This window comes from Lates calcarifer, linkage group LG15 (assembly GCF_001640805.2).
Source record: "Lates calcarifer isolate ASB-BC8 linkage group LG15, TLL_Latcal_v3, whole genome shotgun sequence".
Taxonomy (NCBI): Eukaryota; Metazoa; Chordata; class Actinopteri; family Centropomidae; genus Lates; species Lates calcarifer.
Genome location: NC_066847.1, coordinates 23,962,241 through 23,986,295, shown reverse-complemented (window position 1 = coordinate 23,986,295; position 24,055 = coordinate 23,962,241). Strand labels below are relative to the sequence as shown.

General features: G+C 39.8%; 1 protein-coding gene across 1 annotated transcript in view; it reads right to left on the bottom strand.

The window, feature by feature from the left end:
• Positions 1 to 24,055, bottom strand: part of col14a1a (collagen, type XIV, alpha 1a) — a 127,297-nt gene that overhangs the window by 24,221 nt on the left and 79,021 nt on the right. Inside the window, exons 33-39 of the mRNA XM_018686105.2 lie at positions 23,020 to 23,129; positions 15,882 to 16,040; positions 13,571 to 13,648; positions 12,611 to 12,697; positions 8,176 to 8,229; positions 5,414 to 5,509; positions 4,712 to 4,765 (exon numbers count right to left, since the gene is read on the bottom strand). Coding sequence (XP_018541621.1) covers positions 4,712 to 4,765; positions 5,414 to 5,509; positions 8,176 to 8,229; positions 12,611 to 12,697; positions 13,571 to 13,648; positions 15,882 to 16,040; positions 23,020 to 23,129 — 638 coding nt within the window. The remainder of the gene's footprint in view (positions 1 to 4,711; positions 4,766 to 5,413; positions 5,510 to 8,175; positions 8,230 to 12,610; positions 12,698 to 13,570; positions 13,649 to 15,881; positions 16,041 to 23,019; positions 23,130 to 24,055) is intronic.

Here is a 24,055-nt window from a genome sequence, read left to right as displayed (position 1 = left end):
TGTGTATACAGCGTTTTAAGTTTGATTAATACATTAATAAACCATTTATTAAAGGAAATGTTCCACTTACGCTCATTCGCTTTGTGGCGAAGAGTTATATCGATAGCATGCTCATGTCTACCTGTTAAATATGAAGCTACAGCCGCGAGGCAGTAAGCTTAGCTAAGCAACAAGACTGGAAACATGAATATATTTTAAATTTTAATAAATCGATAGGAGAGTGGTATTGATCTTCTCATGTTACTCTCCCCCAGAGGGCAAATAAGCGAATTTCTCAAAATGTCAACTATTCCTTTAAGTGTTTACCTACAGCTTACAGAGGCCAAATGGGGTGGAGGGTAAAGTCAAAGAATTTGTAGTTTTTCCTTTATAACTGGCATGAATATAGGCACACATACACACACCTCTCCTGGCACACAGACCGACCTGAGCCTCTCAAACAGGCCTTGAGAATAATACGAGTGGGAAGGCCAGAGAGATGAACGATCACAAACTAAGTGCACAAGTGATTCTGATTCAACACGTTAGCCTTGGGATTGTTTTGCCGCAGAACGACACGGACAACACAGAGCTGTGAGATTTAGTGTCCAACAGATTAATTGCTAAGTAAAACGGGGGGGCAAGTCGGGCAACTGTATACATCTGCGAAAGATCTATAAGGAAACCGAGTTTAAAATATTGCCACACACACAGACACACACACACACACACACGCACAACCTTGTTTTCCAGCCTCAGACAAAGCAAAAATTATTACTGGATAACGCGTCACATACACATACCGATAAACAGAATGAAAGTGAGAGATGAGAAAGATGGACACACACAAACACGCTCTTTGCTATTCATTGCAGCTGCATTTTTCACTGTCAAATTGAAACAGAGGTGGAAGGGATGCTGATGACAAGGTTACATTGTATTTACTGCAGCAAGAAACACACAGAGAGAGAGAGAGAGAGAGGAAGACACCGGATGGGGGAGAGCAGAGTGGAGAGCGAGCGAGGTAATTGATGATTTAGAGTTGTGATATTCTCTGTGGTCTCTCGTATATTACAACAGAGCCCTGGAAGCTACAATATTCCCCCACTGAGCCACACAAACAAACACACACACACACTCACACACTGATATTCCTCTCTCTGACAAAACACATTACTACTCTATAACATAGTGCGGCACAGGGCAGCACTGCCAGCTTTTATTAATAGGACTATGCAGGCTGAGAGAGAGCAAGCGAGCAAGCTAGATAGGACTGCATCAGGAAGTGTTGCAGCTCTTGGTGAGCTGGTTAAGACACTAGTTGTTCTCTCCTAATGAGACTTGGTTACTGTTACTCTCTCTAAGAGAATTAAATGTTATTAATTAAAAGACTTGCACTAGCTCAAACTTACAATCTGAGGCTGAATTCTAGTCTCACTGTCAAAACAACTTTACTGATTTGAGCATGTCATCAGCCAGACTACAGAATAGTTCATACAAATGGATAAAACTCCCCAAAGAAAACACTGTAATTATCAGGCACAAGATTATCAGTACAACAACAAATTATCTTTACAGCTGCCTCTGCCAAAAGCAGTTTATCAGCATCAGCACTATAATAAACACCTGTCCATTACAGTAAATATTATTGTCATTATCATTATCATTGTAAAATTTTGTTTTGTAACCAACACCCTGTTGACATCAGAGTTTGTTGAGTAATTAGCATCACTACCCAGCCACTAAATCTAAACATTATTAAAGACACCCTGCAGCATAACCACCATACTGAAGTACAGCACAGAAAATGAAAGGTAACTGCTAGAAAACAACCACCACATCATAGTAGAGAGCGTTTTCGAAGGCAAATCAATGCATCAGTTTGACGTGATCAGTGATCAGCAGATGGGAGCGGACCGACTGAGACGAGTTGTGCTCTGTGGCATGGAAAAGAAATTAATATTGCTCCTTTATGCTCTCTGCAGGAGCTGTCTCTCAAAATCAAAACTTTTGCAATGTCAGCTCCATGCGGAGAGTCCGGCTGCAGCTGAATCTGGTTGTAATGAATTTCAAATGAGTTTATGCACTCATTCTATGAAATTTCTTTTCCCTGTACAGATCATTGTTTTAGTTGTAGCACCAGGTAGGAAGCAGGAAAATACACTGGTTGTCAGTCCATCACAGGGCCTGTAAATCAAGAAGTGAAAAGTTCCTACGAAAAATATAAGCCTTCTAACTTTGACAAGTGAATACAAGTCCCCCATCTTACTTCATTTGCTCTGGTCCTCAGGCAACACAGCGATGGACAACACCAGCTGAAGCACCCAGAGAGATGCTGTATGTGTAAATAGGTTCCTGCTCACTTCAAACCCAAGTGGAGTTGGAAAATCCCATCTTAGCCAGGAGACTATAAAAGATAGAATGTGTGTTCTTTTTCCAGTTCATAGGTTTGATAAAAGCCTGAGTATTTCTAGGACAGACCTGGATTATCTATCTCTACACCAGGCAGAGCTGCAGACTGAGGGCGCAGATAGTGCTGCAGACTGAGGGCGCAGATAGTGCTGCATCAGGACCTACTTCAACTCAATGTGTGAGTGGGATGGAGCTGAAAGAGCTTTTAGGGACGCTGGCTCCCACACTCTCAACTATCAAAACAATTTGAAGAAATCACTTGAGGTGAATTCAGCAAAAACAAATGTCCTGTGACATGTACAAGAAATTTTAAAAAGTACAAAGCTGAATGGAAATGTGTGCACAACATCTGTTTTTCTACTCTTGATTTAAGCTCTAAGGAACATTTTGCTGTTCAGATGTGGTGATAATGAGGTTATCAGCCCGGCCAGTCAAAGTGACTGAGAAGAATTAGGCAAATTATGTAGCAGGGAGTGCTCTGCTCATAATAGACCAAGGCTTGTTAAATGTACTAGTGCTGTTAAAATTTAAAGTCTGTCTTATCAGATATATTGCAAGTCGGTCTTCACAGATCTCTGTCATTATCCCAAAACTATACCATATGTCACTGGAATGGACGTGAAAAAAGTTGCTTGTTGTTTGCTCAAAGACGCATTTAATATTTGACTCACTAGTCTAGTGGGAAAAACAGCACACATTCAAACCCCAAAGCTCTGGATCAACTGAAAGACTCCACACACCCATGATTCACCCTCATAAGTGTTTTTACTTAATTAGCCTGATTAGATTTTTTTACTCAGGACTCTCTGTGTCTCTCTCTTCCTCTGTGTGTGTGTGTGTGTGTGTGTGTGTGTGTGTGTACATACTGGGCTTGACTGACCCTCTTGTTGCAGCTTACAAAAGTGTTATTGGTGTATTGAGTTTGGTGACCGAGCATAATTCCCAGCTCTGCCCAACTTTAACCTAAACAGATTTCTAATTAAGCTGAATAACTAACACCTTGAGGGTGTTTGTGTAGGGTCTTGGAAGTATAAGACAAAGGCTACTGTTTGTAACTGCAACAAGTGTGTTTTGCAAGCACTGCAATATGTCAGGAAAGCTATATTTTTTTGGAAAGCTAAAAAATACTGTTACCATCATTAATCTAAACAGACACAACAGCCAGAAATAAAACCTGCTCCTGGAACCGATGTCCAGAGCTCCCAGCAGAACATTAAATTAATTCAGTATTACCTCTGATTGGTTCACTGCCCAATGATGAAGATGATGGTAATGATTATGCACATCTCAATGATTCCATTAGACCATTCTGTGTCTGTGTCCACATGCATATGTATGTGTATCAGAAACAAAATGGTCCACACACACAGATGCAGCGCTACTTGAACCTCTGTTCATTTTCCTCTCACGTCCTCCTCCTGCTCTCTCACTCATTTATGTTGTATAGTTATGTGAAACTGTGAGAGAATAATATGCTGCATTTTATCTGCATCTAATGTAGATTTACACTTTTGACACAGCCCTTCACCTCTAGAATAAACAATAATAAATCAATGATTTAGCAGCCTTAAGAGACAGCAACCTTAACTACTCACCATTATATGGCACACATCAACAAATTGTCTTCTACTAATACTGGCTATATGGACAGGATGATAAAATAAGGTTTTCTTTTCTTTCTTTTTTTCTTTTTTTTGGTTTCACACTTTAAGTTGTTTATCCACCTCGAAAATTAATCCGCAGGAAAAAAGTACTTTCTGAGGCCCAAGTATTTTCTGCACAGTCGAAGCTATTTAGTGAAAAAATTTAGAGAAACCAGTAAGGTAGTAAATATTTTACATATCTTAACTTCTAATGGGTGTTTTGTTTTATGTGTGATTCTTAACCAGTTCAGTGCTAAAGATCAACACAATGAACAATAAACAATAATAAAAAATGGACTGAAGTTAGTTGCCTTTATAGGGCAACAAGTTTCATTTCTGTGAGCCTGCAGGGCCACTGCACCTCAGTGATAATGGATGTAGGGCTAATTTGTATTCTCCACACATACACACATTCAAGAATAATTTATAAACATTGTCACACAGAGAGACACACAGACACACACACAGCTGGGTTCGTTATAACCCAATTCTTCTTAGTTCCTTTAGTCAAGACTAAAACAGTGGGAGAAATCACTGTATGTCGGACGGGTTGTAAAATAGTCCCTCCCTCTGGGTTCTGCTTTGTGATGTTGGGAATCATATCAACACGCCTCCAACACACACTTCACCTCTGTCTCTTACTATTATATCCATTTTTTTAGGAAACGTTGTCTCACCATTTGTCCAGGTGGACCGATCTCCCCTCTCTCTCCCTTCTCTCCAGCAGCACCCTGTAAAACAAACAGTGTTATTACATCTCAGCTGGACCAGTGGTCATACAGACAGCTACCAAAGGACTGGAAAAACCAACATCAGTTATCTTAATAAGATGCTGGGCCACCACAAGTCCCCAGAACAGCTTCGGCGTGCTTTGGACAAGATCCTGCAAGTGTGTCGAGTCTATTTGAGGCATACGTCAACATTTGTCAGTTTATATTGGCAGGTGGTTGACAGCTCAATGCTAAGTCCGTTTCTAATTGCACACATTCTGTGACATTACTGCAGACAGGTGGGAGTCGAATGGCACACAACACACTTTTTGTGACCATGTTTCCATCATAATTTAATGTAGCAGTGAAACTTGGGAATATCAGAACTTTTGGTTCCATATTTGGTATTTGTCTTGATCCCAGATATGGTTCTTACACCAGTTTCATTTCTAAAAACTGTTTTTCTTTCGTAACACCGTCTACACATTAGGGCCATAGTTGTTTCTTCTGAAAGGAGGAGTTATTATGTGTAAATTATGCTTATTTTTTAATATTTAAATTATCAAGTAATTGTGGAAATTTCCAAGGTGTGACCTTGCACTCCTGAAATATGACATTACACAACCTTTCAGCATGCACACACAAATACAGTCCTGAACAAAGTCTTACCGGGGGGCCCTGAATGGAGAGTCCACTGGGTCCCTGAGGACCAGGCGGACCTGCGGGTCCAGGAGGGCCAATTTCTCCCACCGGCCCCTGAGGTCCCTGTGAAATCAACACGTTGGATTTAAATGCTTCAACGTTCACTCTTGGCCCCAACTTTTAATCACATTGACGACAGGAAATCTTCAAAGGCTCAGAAAAAATAGAAATTTAAACAGCTTCTATAACAACTGAGTAAACGCCTGCCCAAATGAAGATCATATGCAGTGATCAAAAACTCATTAACAAAAACAGAACAGTTACTAAATGGACCTTTGTGTGAGAAGATTTAGCCAGAACAATGGATCATTTAGTGAGGATTCCATTTTTGATTGTTGATCTTTTGACCTGCTGAAGGTCTCGTCGGCTCATTAATAACGTATATTCATGAAATGCATTTAAACTCTTGATCCTCAAAGCACTTTGAAGGCCGTATAACTTAGATTCACTTTCAAGAAAGCTAAAAAGTATTTAGTCTAGACATATAAGATGTGCATGACAATTCCAAGTGGTTTCAGTGTTCTTCTAGTTTTCTTTATAACTATAAATCGAAAGAATGTTTAATTGTATATTATATGACAATGTTACGCTCATATCCATTGGATGTTTGCCCATTTCCTCGAAAGGCTGACAAACTCGACACATACGATGTCCATCCAGTTAAAACTACAAACTCTGCTCAGCTATCATCACTACATGCCTGAGGGTTTTTACTACCACTGGCTGCTTCTATAATGAGATCTACTACAGGAAATAGACGTAGACACTCATCTATAATCAAGCTGTGCTGGGGTGGTGGCTCATTTGATTCATGTGTGTGAGCTGCAGACAAGGTTCCTGCAGTGGGAGTCAGAAAAGAGCAGGATTCCTGTAAACCGCCGCTGAGTCGCAGCATTTGTAGCTTGTTGGCTCAGCAGCAGCGGTAGCCAAAGTAATCTTCGCTGCGGCTGTATTTATTGTTTTACTGCTCAACCATATAGTCGCTGGCTTCATGTCTTTCTTATCCATGCAAACAATCAAACGAAACTGAGGATCAGATAAACATGAATGGAGTGGGGGGGGGGAACAAACAGAAATGTGTTATGTTTAATTAAATGATAAATATCACTAAAATATGTTGCTACACAACCTGAGGAGATGAATCAACTGACAGATGATGAAATTTAAATTACTTGGTCTATTTTAATAACTGTACAATTTATTGCCCCATTTAACAGAGCTTATAAAAAGTAATGTAGCCAAGTTGATCACTGAGAATGATTAAGGATGAATTCATGGAGGAGCTGCTCTCATACAGCAGAATAATCCAACTATTCAAATAAAGCTGGGTGAAGCTGCAGAGTTAGAGAGGACAAGTGTGAGCTGGCAGACGTGTATTAATATATACTCTGTACTGTACAGTGTGTGTGTGCCAGCAGAACAGAAAAGCATACCTCACTCCAAAACTAACACAATTACGCCCATCAAAAATAACACACATGGTATGTATTGGGTAAGCCTTGCACGAGTTCGACCCTGTCTTTGTTTCAGTCTTGGGGAATGCTGGCAAAATGTGCTAAGTTTTAAGTTCTGGGTGGGCCACTTCGTGTACTGCACTTGATACGCTGTCACTCAACAGAGTCAAAGAGGAATATGTGGTTGAGATAAACAACTCTTTATTTTCTAGATTGACAGCCTTTTGTGTCTGAGCAGAAGTGACAGGACCCCTGCTGCTTCTCCAAAAGAAGAAAAGCTTCACTTTTTTTAAAAATATATATATTAAATTACAATCATGGGAACTGGGTATTGGTATTGAGAAACTTCCAACAGCATCAGGCCTTGTACTGACTGCCACAGCTGGATGGTTTGTAGAAGTTTGGAACAGATTGCTGTAACAAAACTACAGCAGATGCAAACTCTACAGTACATCTTTCATTAACAGTCCAAGACAAGATTTGTTAGAACAGTGCCTGTTAAATGCAGGATAGTATCAGTGGCGATCGGAGCCTGCCTTCAGCGAAAAGGAAGATGAGTTGGCTAGGAAAACTGATATAGTATTTTCTAAAATGACGACTTATTTCAGCCCAAGGGTGCTTCACACCCTTTCTGGAGGATGGAGTGGGCTGCTGTTGAAAAGGCTCTTTTGTTTGTGAGCTGGGGGCATTACTTCACACCCCGACAGTCTTTCCCTTAATCATCTAATCACTGAGTTGAACGGAGGATGGGTTTTTTTTTCTGTCCCTGGAGAAAGAGGTGTGGACCAGCAAGTTCGGATTATTAGTAAAATGTACCATAAACAAGAGCACTGCAGTCTTGTGGGCCCTTTATTTGCATTGATCAGTGGGTAGATGTGTTCAATTACAAATGAAAACTGACCCTGCCTCTTTTGCTTCACAAAGAGTTCAATCTGACTCAACTTTGACATGTGACATCATGAGGCTCAGATGTTCAGCCGTTTTGAAAGAGGGGGTGGGATTCATCCAAGAAATACTGATTTTTAAAGGTTCAGTTTACTCATTTAAAAATTCACAGAAATTATGTCAGCTCCAACAGTTCATGCTTTTTCCAGGCGAAATCTGGTCTGAATCCCTCTTTACCATTAACTCCTGAGGTGCTGCTTCTTGCTCAAGAAAACATGCTGCCACATAGTTGCTCAACCATGTGAAAGACGCAAGATGGATGCTATCTGAGACTTCAGGAGATTCTGCAGACGGATAAAACATCTCTGAACTGAAGTGCGTTTTACTAACCGTTACTCCTGGCTCTCCCCTGTCTCCTCTGGCACCCCTTATGCCTGGACCGCCCTGGAACACAGGAAACACCAAAAACACACTGTAAAAATAGCACATAATCAATGCAAATTTTGTGCCTAAAGAGAGAGAAACAGATAAGAAACATGCCTGTGCAAAAATACACATCCACCAGACTCCCTTTCAAAAATGGAAATTGAGGTTCATTTTTTAGAAATGCAATAAAATTAAAACTGTACAGGGCTTTAATATGAATGGATTATGAATATAATGGAAAGAGTCCAATGGTGATCTGTGCTGTAAACTGCCCCTCTGAGCTCTGCACTTTATTACTTTGCATCTGTAAGTAACAGCAGGAGTCTGGAGCTGTAAACCCTGGGCTGACCTCTCTAGCCCCAAGGTTTATCCGGGGACAAACTACACACATCTGCTAATCATTGGCCCATTTGGGATACATCCTCTTCCTGTGTTTGCTTAAGTAGGTTTCCCCTGGGAACAAAGTGGGGGCTAGGTAGTTCCTACAGTTTTTAGCCAGAGGGGACAGGAGGGATGGTTGCATGAAGGGAGAGGAAAATGAGAAGAGACACACAGATGTAGTAACAGCAAAAAGTCAGTCCCTATGGCAGGATTGTGTATCATCTCTTTTGTTTAATCTATAATACATTCTGTATCATCTTATTATAGATAAGACCTGTGTCATTTTATTTTTCCCCCAATTTATACCAATGAACAGAAAACTACCAAACAACTGATCCAAGTACAGCATATAGTTGCTTTACCATTTATCATCTAAATGGCTTGCAGGAATTTTTTTCTGTACTGACTGATATATATCTCTTTAAACAGAACATGTATTGGTATTTATTACTAACATGATGTTCATGAGGTCTGGTTCCACTTTTGCCACCGCTGAGACTGTTAAAGGACAGGTTCTGATTATATTTTTAAGCTCTATCTTGATGCGGAGTTCATGGGCCCATATATATGATGAGGGACAAAATACGCAGTCCTTGCTCTGTGCAGAAATGTGCAAACCGATATGATGTTTCACCAGTCTGAGTTAGAAAAATCAAGCAGGTATCTGCAAATGTTACAGTCACTTAAATACAAAATTCCCTCTTTGTATTTCCCTGGATGGTGTTTCCTTGTACTTTCTGCCAGACAGACTAAGGTTTGTCTCTGGGTCACAAAGCCAACATGCAGAATGCTGAAGCCTTTGTCTGAACTGAAATGCATTTTTGCACAGGAGGCAGACTATGGCTTTTATCCCTCATCAACATCCATCAACAGAGGAGTGGTGCAAGGGAAGGAAAGAGGAGGAAGAATTACAACAACCAATTACTTTTTCAACTATATATTGTATGTGAGAATTAAAAGAGGTACACCTTTAAAAGAAAGAAAGTATCCTTTTAATTCTCCTTTTGGCAGGGGAGACTAAATGTAATTTTAGTTAAGGAACGGAACTACTGTTCTTTTGAGTCTGTGCTTTTTAAAATTCTTGTTAGGGAAAATATGTGTTATTCAAAATGATTGATTATATTTGTCAATTCAGCAATTTGTCTTTGCAAGTATGTTTTTAATGGATTTTTGCAAACAGTGTGTGCCTATTACTTGTTGAAGGCAGGGCAGAACCTGCAAAGAGACTGAAACTAGCTTCCAACATCAGCAATACAAATAATTGTGTTTGGATTTTTCATGGGCTTTTAATGGGAGTAGAAAAAAAATTACACAGCTATTATCATTTAACTGAACATTTTGATGCCGAAGGCAAATTTAAATTTAAAAAAAACAACAACAACAACCTGGATCTCAAAAAGCATGGGCACAATTGAATTTTAACAAACAGAGATGGTGGGCCGAGCATGTCTTCTTTGCTTTAATGTCAGATTGATTGCTGACTGATGTTCAGCATCGAGCTGACTCTCTCTCAATCAGGCAGCACAGATTGCAATTCAGCCGGGGCGATCAATATTATTATTATATAAGATGACTCAAAGATTCAGAAAACTGAAGAGGCCTGCTGCTGTGCGAGACTGGATGACATATACACCGGACAGTGAACGCAACTGAGAAGCAACAACATTGTGTAGAATGATGACTTCCAACAGTCTGTGCGGTGGAGATCAAAATAGGGTCTCGCCTGTGTCAATATACCATAGACAAAAGTACATATTCTATCCAATATGAAAAGTTTCTAATTTATAAATTTTTCATCTCTAATTTTACAATCAAATAACATCTACTACACTCCTGTATATTATACTGATAATTATTTGCTCTCCATCTCATTTTGCCTTCCAGTTCTGTGTTTAGTCACTGCACTGTGTATTCCCATAGACCCAGGTATTTATTTAGCCTTTTTCACACTCCTTGGCTTATCGCAGTGAGCAAAGGCTCAGCAGCACACCAACAAATTCTGTACACATCCATTGTTTACAGTGAAACTCTCTGTTTTCACAGTCTGTTAGGACTTTGAAAGTTTTCCTGTCCTTAGGAAGCTTTTCTTCCACAGGGAGTACAATACATTTATTGTGTTAACAGCCATTATATTGTTTTAACAAGGGGAATGGCACTGCCTGTTCATCTTTCCTCAAAACCCCACTGACTGTTGTGCACAGTTTTAGCACAAAAGTGGCTATGATTTTGTCATTAAACCATTCCTCAACGCCCATATGCTGCCGTTAAAATGTGATTTAAGAAGCCCATTCAATGCCGGAGAGAGAAACAGACACAGACAGAAAGACAGACGGAGGAACAGCGAGGCATAAAATGAGTAACAAAGAGAAGTATTGGGATGAAGTGGAGGCAAAGGGAAAAAAATGAAGAAAAAGAGAAAGAGAAGGACAATGAAAAGCTGAGAGCTATACAGTGCTGCTATTGATCTCTACTTTGGAGAGAGAGCAACAGAGTGAAAGAGAGAAAAGGAGAAAAGAGAAGAAAAAAACCCACAGAAAACAGCAGAATCATGTAAAAAATATATATTAAAAAGATCTTCAGCCTCTTTTTAGTCTTTTTTCTGATAACAAGTGAAAAGATAAAAGAGAATATGAGTGTTTTCCACACAACTGTTGAACCAGCTTCCAACTTAACATGCATTTAAAAAAATGAGTTAAATCTTGGTAGCATATTTTCCATAACTTAGCTAACATTTGACTGTAGTACATGTTTGTGCCATGAGGTTGAAACATTAAAGAGCTGTAGAGAAGCAGAGGGGAGACCTGTGGCCTGTGGATTTAACCTGGCTCATCAGACAGGGACGAAACTGGGGGGACTGTAATCAGCAGTAATAAACTGAATAGTCATATAATTACTTTCTCCAACCATACCGGTGTTGATCCACACCTCCTTCCCCTGCCCTCAGCCCCAAAGGCTGGAGACAGTCAAAGAGAAAGAACTTAACAAGGGAGAGAAAACAAGAGAAAAACAGAGATATAGAGACGGGGTGAAAAGAGAGAGAAAGGAATGAAAGGACCAAGTTGGGGATAGAGAGAGAAAGAACAAAAGAGAGAATATAGACAAAAAGTCTCAGGCTGTAAATGAGCTCATTTACTTGCTCTCATCTCTCAGCCTCTATCAGGTTTTACCTGCTACTGCGTGAGGGGAATACAGCCTCTCTACAGGCTCATCCCTCTTTTTCTAACACATTGCCACCCCAATCTTTCCCATTAACAAGTGGGATTCAAAAAATATCAGATTTAAGAGAAACTGTTTTGAGATATTAACTGCTCAGTGGACAAGAAACTCACTGCATATAGATGATAAATAAGATGTGTATCGACTGATAAATGCACTTCTAATTGTACTTGTTTGACACTGTTGGTCAGGCATGGTTTGACCACTGCCATGAAGTCTCGCGTCTTTCACCTTTTTATCTTCCCATACTGATATTTTATTAGATTATTTTATGTGTGCGAATCTGCTGTTTATGTCTTTTTATGTTTGCAAAAAAACTTGCCTCCAACTGCCCTTAAGGGACAATAAAGTGTTGTGAATTGAGGTGAATTGAATCGACTTTTCTGAACATTCAGTAGTAAATTCCACAGCAGGAAATTAACCTTTTTATGAAGCTGCCAGACTGGCTGTTTGGCTTTGAAATTTACCAGCAGTATCCATTATTGACAGGCTAAACATTTTTTTCTGGAATGAATACAAAGCTTTTTTTCAGACAGTAAAAGTGAACAACTGACACAAGGGAATGCAAATTAGAAAGTCTGTCAACAAATGCACTGAGGTATAAATAAATGACAATATATAGAGACAGAGAGGAAAAAAGAAACGCAGAGCCAAGAGGAAAGACACACAAAGGTTTTCACATAGGCCCCTGGAAAGCCAGGGACAAAGACATGAAGAGACTGAAAAGACAGTGTTCACTTCAATTTGTCGAGTGATTAAATGATTTAATAAGTAACTCAGTGACGGAACACTGATCTCTTACAGGGGGTCCGGAAGGTCCTGGGGGTCCTTTGCTGTCCTGCGAGCAGGTGCAGGCATGAGGCATGGGAGGGCACTGCTCCTCAACTCTCTGAGGACACAGACACACACACACACACGCACACACACAGCACAAATTGAGTGTGCAGATGACTTGGTCTATATTCAGACATGAGCAGCATCACTTACAACCTCACCTACATACATACATACATACTTAAATGGTAGGATTATGTGGAGCTTATTGTACTATATTATACTGGTGGTGTTTCTAACATGCTGGGCTGCTCATGTATGTGGGATGGACAAAAAAATAGACACACCTTACAATATATACAGTAATGCAATCCAAAACATCACCACCACTAACTACAGCCTAAAATTTACCACAAAGTTCACTCAGCATTTCTGAATGTCAATAAAAGCTGATAATTATAAGCATTACAAAGATGTTGCTTTAGTGGATTGCATCAGATTATACAGGTGTATTAAATTAACTGGTCCACAGTGTATCTGTTGTGTGGTTATATGCCTGGGGTGCTAACTGATAATTGGTGTTCTCATACCAGTGCATTCAGACCTGACTTTTGTATGTGCAAAAGAAGACAACATTGTTGACTCTCAAGGTGCTCATTAGGGGAATTTGCATCACATCAATGAAATGAAGATACCAACCTGACCACAAGCGCTTTTAGCAGTGGCCAGAGATAATAGCCATTCATTCAGTGCAGATTCCAAGTAATTTGGCTTTAATTCGGGTTTCATCTTTCTGGATTCATCATAACTCAGTTTGTGAGTAACCACAATTATCTAACTCTAATTATCTAAGGCTGTAATATTCATGGCATTAAACTGGTGTTCGCCCACAGAGGAGTGCAGAGGTAGAAAATTATGTATTAAAGTGAGTGTGTGTGTGTGAGTGAGTGTGAGAGAGAGAGTGTATATGCATGTGTCAGTTCCTTACCAATGCTGGCAGCTCACAACACTTATCTCTGCTGGCCCACGACGTACTGCAGATGATGTCAAACATCTGGAGCTGGAACTGTAAACACACACACACACACACACACACACACACACACACACACACACACACACACACACACACACACACACACGTATGCATGAATACACTTACACACACAAACCAGTTCCATTAGTTCTACAATATTATCAGTTAACACATTTCAAGATGCATAAGTGAAACAGGGGCAACATTAGATGTGGGATATTAACCACGGTATTTTGTAATGATGTGGTTTTGTGGTGTTTCTGTGTCGATAAGAGATGAGAACAGAGACAGTTTGACTGCTTACAAGCTCTAAAGTGCAGCTGAAAAGTGCTGGAAGATAGATGGACGGAGTCTGGCAAATCGCTTCAACAAACAAAATAGATGTTCTGGAGGATCCTCTCATCTTAAACTACAGACCGGGCAATAAATTAGGTCGCTACAGTTTAGCATCATGAATGAAGAAGGTGCCTGCTGACATATACTGTTTATTGTAAGAGGAGAGCAGTGTCTGAGATCTACACTTCTAACCATCCAGAAACCAGACGTCCTCCATTACCCCAACCCTCAACAAAGATCTATATCAAACTTCATACACGCATATATCACAGACACAACTTCAACTATGGAAAACTCCCACTTAGACTAAATGACTAAGTAAAAATGTTTTATCTAGGAATTAAATACATACAGACACAAATGCGCGACTACAGACTTGGATGAGATTCTGTCGACTTGTGGGAAACTGTCCGTTAAGTGTTTGTTTTTTCTCGCCGCTACTGTATCATAATCTGTACTGCTTCATACTGTATAAATTGGGAGAATCTGCTGCATGGAAACATTGCACCTAGTCTGGTCATGTTTAATTTTTTCCTTAATGTTTACATAGTGTTCTATGTATTATTTTAACTAGAGATAGGGCCCCTGCATGTCTGATACACAGTAACTGGGTCATTATTTGGTTTAGACATCCCAGGTTCAGTTAAATTTGGTTCAAATTAAAAGGCGCCAAATGTTCTTTGTCACCTCATCTCTTTCAAATGCCAAATCTTAAATACGGCAAATGGTTCAATTAATTGGAAAATGCATGACAATGAATGGAAATTTGAGTGAAAGATCTTTAATTCTTGGAGAGTAAAGGCCTGCCTTACAGCCTGTGTGAAATGGTCTTATCCTGGTAATTATAGTCCTTCTATAACAGCACCACAGGGGTTCTTTGACTTGAAAGAGCTGCACACTTTCAGTCAAACTGGAACTAACACGGACAGCCAAAAGATACAGACTCTCTGTGATCCGTTTGTGTTTTTGACCCAGATTCACTGAAATACTGTCCTGGTTGTCATCATGTGACTTAATCTATTCATGCTGTCACTTCTGAAATCGCCTAAATCAACTCACCACCTGAAAATCCACAGGCTTGCTGTCACTACGAATGAGAGAGACTTAAGAAGAGTCTCTGGATATTATGACATGTCATTCACTGTGAAGCCTAAAACAAAAACTAGTTCTTCAACTAAAGACATCACCTCTGGCTGATTCAAAGTACAGACATTAAAATTGTGTAAACTGTGATGTGTATGATGTTAGAGGTCTGTTAAAGCTACCATTAAAGCTTAAAACAGATGCTTTTCTGCAAAGGTCTTTCTCAACATAACATTTTTCAATCAATTTCACCAGCCAGTAAGGGACATTGTATTGGTAGTTGGAGAAAACGTCACATTTCTTCACTTTCCTTTTGAAAAACCTCTTCATGCAGCATTTTCCAGCTGATAATTTTCTTTGGAGCAGGTCAGAGGTATAAATTTACTAAGAGGAGGGCTAAGTATTCCCAGAGACCCAGGATATCTCACCTTCTCCTCTGCCTGTATGCGCCAAGTTTTTTTTTTTTTTTTGGAGTGTCTGTTCTCCTTAATGGGTAGAGCACGGCTAACAAAGTATCTGTAAAACACTTTGTACATTTTCACTTGCTATAAATAAAATGAATTCCCACTGAGTAATTCACTGAAAATGGTTTTGGATATTTATGGTTGTCACTTCACAAGCCATAATGATTGTGGAACAGGTTGGGAAATAAATCCTGGCATGTTACTCTTACTTGGAAGATTTTGTCTGTTTTGCTAACCCTCCCATATTTGACTGCCCTGATAATTGCTCTATACTTAAATTTTCATGACCAGAGGGAACCCTAAACATACTGTACAAGATACACATTCACCCTTTATTCATTGTGGACTTAACAATAACACAGACAAGAAATCACACTGACCGGGGCAGAGTTGTCCTGTGTGCCTCTGGACCGAAACATCCTTCCGAGGATCTCCACTCCGTCTGTGGTGATGTTACCGGCTGCACTGACGGGTTTCTCCCCGACTACAGAACAATCTAACACCACCTTCACGGATGTCTTACTGATGGTTACATGGAGCTGTATGGGAGACAGAGAACAGGGTGCATTAGAAGTCTATCACCTGCGTTCAGACCTAAAAACCTTGAGATTATGACAAAACAGCAGCAAGATACAAATGGGCTGTCACCTTTATTTTATCCAGTATTTTATCTTAAAAGTCAGTGTTGTTTGGTCTGTATAACAATCATTATTGCTTATAAACACAAACAACTGAATGGACAGACTCAATAAAATAGAGTTGTAACATCATTTTAAGTGTAGCATTTTCAGAGGTCCCTCATCTGTGATCAGCCAGAATACTAAACATTAGACTGTCTCATGTGTGTATGTGCACCAGCAACAACAGGCCACCTATCTACTGACTAATCGCAGTGACAACGAGTTCTTTGCGTACGTGGATATTTTTTTTATAAACATAAACACAAGCTAAAAGCATGATAAGCACACAAATTAGCCTGTCCAGTCAGAGTGCCTGTAAGCTCAAGCCGCCTCCTTAGAGGAAACCACTGCCGGAGCCATGAACCGTGAAATTCAACTAGTCGCATGTTTAATGAGCAAAGAGGGCTGCATCCTGGTGAAGGACTGTAATAAACCTGACTATCCGCACCTGCATGTTTCATCATTATGGGCCGTTTTCTGTCACGTTTTTGCTCGTTCACATTTCAGTAAAAATACAGATGCACGGTAAAGAACAGGAACACACGTGTGCAAGCACATACACCTCTACACACACATACACAAAAATGCACAGTAACAGGGTGCAGCTAATGTGGAGTTAGACAAAGTTCATATTCGGGTGTCAGCACCCATTCCCCGACTGACGTCTGGACGGCTGCTTTATAATGACTTTCTGTTCTCATCCTCCACTTTGCACACTTCACTGAGCATGATGTGTGTGTGTGTGTGTGTGTCTATGACAATTTGCTGGTATTTTGTGGCATTTAGTGGTTTCAGTTAAGATTAACATTAGTGGTTTGGGAATGAACACAGAGCACTGAAGTGTCTAAGGTTTATTGATGTATATGTTTCTTGGTGTGAGAGTGTGTGTGTACACTTGTGCTTTGTGAGGATCAGTTTGAGCTTTAGACAACAGAGCTGTTTGAGAGTCAAGACTTGTGCTGTCTCAAACCAGGTACAGTTAGTACACTTAGATGTAGTACACTGTATACACATTATACTCACTGGCATAGTGCATGATTTTGACATGGTAGTGTTTCAAATCAAAGATGGCCGCTGTGTACTTATGGGAAATGACAACACAACAAAATATCCACCAGCCGCTTTGCTCATTCCACTTAAAAGTAAGCGTTTTGCTGTTTCATGCACCATGTAAATTACAGCACCATCAGTGCTGACAATGTTCCATCCTTCCTTTGCCGCTCTTTTCACAAGTTTGTAAACACATTGGTGGTCCCAACCCATCTGCCATGTAACCGAGATGGTGACTACTGGTGATCATTTTGAGTGCTCCGTCCTGGTTCTTACAGTGCACTGCATGTTTTCGTTCAGTGTGAACGCACTTGTACACTCAAAATAGCAAGTGTGAGTATGGGAGTATGTGAATTGAGGCAGAGCACTGGTTTCACAGTTCAGGTTTGAATTAGGTTTAGGTCCGGGTTAAGGTAAAGGTTGGGGTTAGGCATTTAGTTATGATGGTTGAGGTTAGGGTAAGGGGCTAGAGAATTATGTCAATGAGTGTCCTCACAAAGATAGAAGTACAGATATACGTGTTTTGTATTAAAGAAGTCATTCACTGTCCTTCAGACAAGCTGGTTCCTCCATCTACTCCCACAGCGACTCAGACTTATTTACAGTCTGGAAGACGTTTATTCTTGAAAATTGACAATTCGAACCATTCCTCTGTTCTTTCACTTCAGCTTCATTAAATCCTGCCAACAGTAGCGGGCATCCGAAAACATGGCTCTAGTAGTATTTTCTCATAGTGAACATCAGGGATTTTATTGTTCTTATAGCTGTGTTATCACCGTGTGGTAATGCAATTTGACACACCGACTGATTTCAAAAGTCTGCACTTCATTCTAAAGTTGCTGACACCTAAAAGTTATATAACCTATGGGATCATCTATCTATATCTATCACAAACTTTCATCTTTGTTTTTCAGGTCAAATTCAACTTTCTCCACATAATGTATTTATGTGAGCAGTGTGCTCACCATGACAGTATCTGAGGGCAGTATCTAGTGCAGATTGAAGGCAAACCTCAAAACTGAGACTTGGGAAACTTGGATTTCGCACAACAACAAAGAAAAAAAGACAAAACAAAAGCGCTGACCACAAGAAATGAAAGAGAAATATAAGCAGCATAATGTTTTTCGCTCTGTGCTGCTGCTGCCAGGTCAGATGGCTGGTTGCAGTCTACAGGATTCATCCACAGCTAATACTACTGCCAGCACAAGATGAATTAGCCTCTCTCTCTCCCTCTCTTTCCCCCTCACACACATAAACAGATAAACAGACTTTCACAGTCTTGTGTTTTCTAAAGCTACTGCTGTCTTACAAATCAGCACAATCTCCCTGTAATATAAAGCACCTCATTTGTTTGCGTCTTTCTGTCAGATGGTTTTATTTTTCCTCTCTGAGAATTCTTTTTCCTTATCATTTTCAAAGACAAAAAACGAATTAGTTTTTATTTCACAAACCAGTGACGGTACATTATCTTTGTCATTTTGCACATACAACTTCAGTAATCTCACAAATTGAGTAACTCTGTTGCACTTGGATAACAAAAACAGTGAGCTATCTTCAATGACTATGAATGTCAAAACAAAGCAAAATCAACAGAAACAGCAGAAACTGTTTTGATCAGAATTTCACAAATTTAATTTCTTGCTCAAAGCAGCCGGACTTAACATCAGAAGAAAATCAAAACTTTCTACAAGAATATTCTAAGGATCCCCATCTCAATAACAACACTGAGGAGGAAGACGAGAATGAGTGAGTAGGAGAGTAGAGAGAGGAATGGGAAGGGAGGATAAGGAGAAAACAAGGGAGGACCCAGATGAAGAGGAAGAGGTTTGAATCAGCATGTTCACTTCCTCTCACCTCTTAGTAACTTTAGAGCACGAAATGAAGCTGTGATACAGTAATGGAACCGGAAAATTGGCGCGCAGACAAACACACAAAAGCTTAAATTGTTATGGCAGTTTTTAAACGTGCTGTGTGAGATAATGTGGGGTGAAGTAGATGAGGCTATCAGCATTTCTGCTGACTCAGCTGTCTCTGACCTGCACTTAAAATTTGCTTTAAAGTTTGCTTATGCATGCCTGAATCAGTGTGTGTGTGTGTGTGTATGTGTGTGTGTGTGTGTGTGTGTGTAGTGTGATTTTGTATGTGAATGGCTGCTTGCAGAGTATATACATCCATGCATATACTGTATGTATGTATACAGATGCACTCTCTTTGCCTGTGTACAGCATGTGTGTTTTCCCTTCCTATGTTTGAACGATCACAAAGTTGCTTTCACAATGGCTAAAACTCACTTATCACAAACAGACTTTACAATAAAGCTAGCTCCCTAACTTCAGTTTGTCTCTGGTGTCATAACAAGTCCAGAGATGACCACACCTCAGACACAGACATATTTCTATGTTTGGGGGGAAGGGGGGTGGGGTTGGGGGGTGGGGGCGTATAAACAAAAGTTTCATTACAGCTGGAGACGTGGCCGCTGTTTAATGACTAACTTGGCAGCAGTCATACGTAGATTTTTTTAAGCAGTAGTCACGACAGAAGTTTAGCTCACTATCCCTGTCCCTGATATTTGTGGAAACAATCTTAGTGAGTTGTAAACAAATGTGTTTTCAGCAAAAGGAAACATCTGCTGTGTTGACAGAGAACTCAAAGGTAATGATGTGACTTTTGAAGTTTATAATACAGAGAATTTCTTTTTAAGGCCATCACAGTGTGTTACAACCACGGCAAAAAAAAAAAGAGCAGGCAATTTTCTGGTCCAGTCTGACCTGGTTTTAAAATGTAATCTGTATCTTAATATATTTGTGCATTTACACCTGGTACTTGTATGTGTTTTCATGTTCTCCTTGAGAACATAACCTACTTTGGTGTAGGATTTCTATCTGGGGTGCTAATCCAGACGAGCAGGGCCAATTCTTAACCTATCATAGCGAAGATGTGGGCCCGCAGTTAAACACAACCTGCCTCATACAAACCATTTAAAGCTTGAAGAAATGGACACCACATGTCTAGCAGAGATTAAGGCACAACAACATTTTTTTTTTTTTTTTGCCTCTGTCTGGATTAATCATCAAGTTGTTTATCATCACGACAACAAGGCATACATAGCAAAGCAACACAGCATACTGTGTTACTTTATCAGCCACATGACACATCTCAGCTTCAGTCATCTCAAATCTCTCCCTCTAGCAGACACAACATATTTATTTCTAGCAGCAGCTTTTGTTTCTCCATTCTTATGTCTTCTTCACAGGAACATTTATAGTAACAGCTTAATAATCATCACTTATGGATGAATGAATTAACAGTGAATTTTGAATTTCACTGAGAAATGCTGTGGATTACTGTGCTGTGAGCTAGAAAGCTGCAAAAGCAGTGGTGTAAATTCCTTGAGTGTAAATTTCTACAGCACACAAGGACAGCTTTAAGTGCTTGTGAACATTTTTAATGTGAGGCATTTAATCATTTGGGAGGTACAAAAAAAGTGCTCATACACTTCTGGAGTTTAATATGGCCCTGAGCAATATGTGAGTTATACTGAAGATATATTTTAACTTCTCCTCTCTGTGTCTACATGTCTCTCTGTTTGTCTATATCTCTCTACCATAACTTTCTGTGTGTCTCAAACTCTCTGTCACATGTATTTCTTCCTTTGCTCTTCTTTCCCCCTGCTTCACCTCCTCTGTTTTTTGTGTTTCTCTCAGTGTGTGTCTGTGTATGTGCTTCACTGAGCAGTGACATATCCTGCTGGGTATCCCTGCTTTAACACGAAGTGTCTTCATATGGTAAATCCCTTTATAACGGACACACAAACATGCGCACGCACACGCGGACACTCTTATTCACTTGTCATCCTGTCTAAACGGAGACGAACACTTCCTCTGGCCAGACAGTCTTCTGCATCTGTTCCCTCTCTCAACACTGTCATGTTCTCCAACAGAAAGACAGAAAACAATGGAGAAGACAAAAGGCGCCAAGAATGATGGACAGCTACTCCCTGACATTTTGAGAATTAGAGATAAAGACAGACAGAGAGTTGGTGGGCTGGTTTGTTTTCAGCAGAAATCCACAGAGAGACCCAGCAAAGAAACTACACAACAAGCAGCTCTACAGTGAAAAAAAAGAACAGGTCTATAAAGACTTTGCCTGGAATCCATTAGTTTTCAAGTTATGTTTCCATCCATTTGTCAAGCAAATGTTAACCACTCCTTTAAAAACATTTTTACGTTTTGTTACAATACATGCAAATGTCCATTCCCATTAGCCCTGCTGAAGTAAATACACTTCCTGAACAGTGTAGCTAATTCAAAGAACACATCCGTGAAGACAAAAGAACTGATTATCATTCGCCAACTTGTTATTATTATTTTGTGTTGCCTAATGTTGTTGATGTTTCATGCCAAAGTGCTTTGCAATGTGAATTAGTCATTCGCTGGGCCCGCTGGGTCCGAACTGATGCCATTATTTATTCCATGGAGGCATTCGCATCACTACTTATTCCATAATTTCTTTTTTTCACACACACTTTCTTGTCTCAAGCGAGCAGAAAATTGTCTTTCACTGAGGGAATGTCACCACAATTTGCCATTTCCATCCAGTCAGACTAATTTGATGCAACATAATTTTAAAATATTCCTAGCAATTGAGGGAAATGTGAAATGTCTTTGTCAGAGGACTGGTTGAAAAGACAAACTAATATCGTATCTGGTGGTCTGGTCTGAGGTCACTGGTGAATAGAAATAACAACAAAATCACTGCAAACTACCACTGAAGATAAATATGATTAAACTAACACAGAAACAAACAATTTCATTTGACATTTTCTCTTTTATATTCCTGTTTTGGCTGCATGTTTGTAGATGCAGTCAGTTTATGGCAATAAAACCAGGTACATGCTGTGTATAAAAGTGTGACAAAAGGGCTACAGTGACTAAGTACCCAGTTGATTTATAATAAATTATTTATGGTATAAAATGTCAAAAACATATGTCCACTATAACTTCATTATGAGAGACCACAGAGAGGTCTTAAAGGGTGATGAAATCTGCAGTTTCACTCCCACTCTGCACAATCCACTAGTTTAAATAAAAAAGGTGTAGCGAGAACAGTCGGGAGTGGGAGGGAGAGACAGAAGAGGGAGGAAGGCTATCATCACCTGCACACACATACATACACACACACACACACACCGCAGCAGTGTTGACAGGTCAAGAGAAAAATTCCAGCCTGAGAGCCACTGGAAAACCACCCAACAGGCTCCACAACTTCAAAAACATCAAAATACAGCAGATATTCCCCTTTTTTTGTCTCTTTCTCAGCGGCTTGCTGCTTCCTGTCTCCCCTGTCCCCTTCTGCTCTGCAGAGTTTCAATGCAGCAGATCTGAATATTAACAGAAAAGCTACAACCTAAAACTTGTAATGAGGGTTTGTCAGTGTGAACCTGACATGTAATGCAAAACCAGTAAATGTAGTCACTGTGGGGCATGCTCTCTGAGTAGGATAACAATGACTGTGATTGGTGTTGAAGTGGTTCGAGTTCTAAAGGACTTTAACAACCTAACAGCACAGACTGGACATGCACATTTTATACTGCAATTTTTTTCTTTAAAATTGCTCGCACATTCCCACCAGCAACTAAAACCTCTATCTGCGGTATACTATAATGATATGAAGCACGAGCAAGCACATTAACATGAAACTATAACCAACAAATGTAATGTTTTTACACAAAGGAATCACTTCTATCATTTACGTTAACACCCATATACCGTATATATTGAAGACTAACCTTATGGAAGCTGCCATGGAAGATCTTTTTGATTTCTGTTCCTTCAAATGTAACAGTTTGGAAGTCTCCTTTGTAGTCATAGTTGAAGAACGTCAAGGTCTTTCCAGAGTCTGCAGGGGGACGGATGGTAGAAAAGGTTGATGTTCACATCAAGTAGAAATTGTACGTTATATTCTCTCTGTCTCCTTCTATTAGACTCCAGTAAAGAGGTGGTTTGTAACAAAAGAGAACCACGTGTTGGAGAATATTAGCAAGAAACAACCTGATCTTTGAGGTGCTCTACTGTTTATCTGCACAAGGTTTAAATTTACTACTGTAAAAGTACAAACTTCGTCAGATGTCCTTTCAACTGATAACTTTAAAAGATTCAATTTTATTTCATTGTGATATAGACATGAAATCCGTGTCGTTTTTCTTTTTACTTTTGGACCAAGCACTGGATGCAGGGACATAATCCAACCCTCTCCATTATTCTAATAATATATCTGATATTAGTGGCAATGAGAGTTTGTAATGTGTCAGTGAAAACTGAGCAGGCAAAAAAAAAAAAAATTGGTGGGGGTGTTGTTTTATGGTTAATGTTGGAGTAAGCGTCATGGTACAATTTTGTTAAAATACTGGAAGCTTATTCCAAACCTCTGGAACAATTTAACATATGTGCCATCATCCACGTTTCCTTCCTTTGGTTTTAGCCCACGAAACATTTCTCCATTCTTCTGATGTGGATATTTTCAGAACTCTCAGAAGCAGTAAAATACACTATATAAACCAAACCTAACAAACGATTCCATTTTTTCACCCCTTTTCCTGCAGCTCATGCTTGCAACAGGCAAAACAGAACGGCCAAAATTCAACTTCTTCCAGCTACTCCTGGGGTTCCCAAGATCATCAAGGCCAGCTGGTAATATAATCTCCACAGCAGGTCATGGGGTCTGCACTGGGTCCCCTCCAAGTCAGCGGTGTCCAAAAACACCTCTAAAGGTTGATGCCTGGGGTGAGTTTGCCTAGTGTGCAGTGACTCTGTGACATCGCTTAT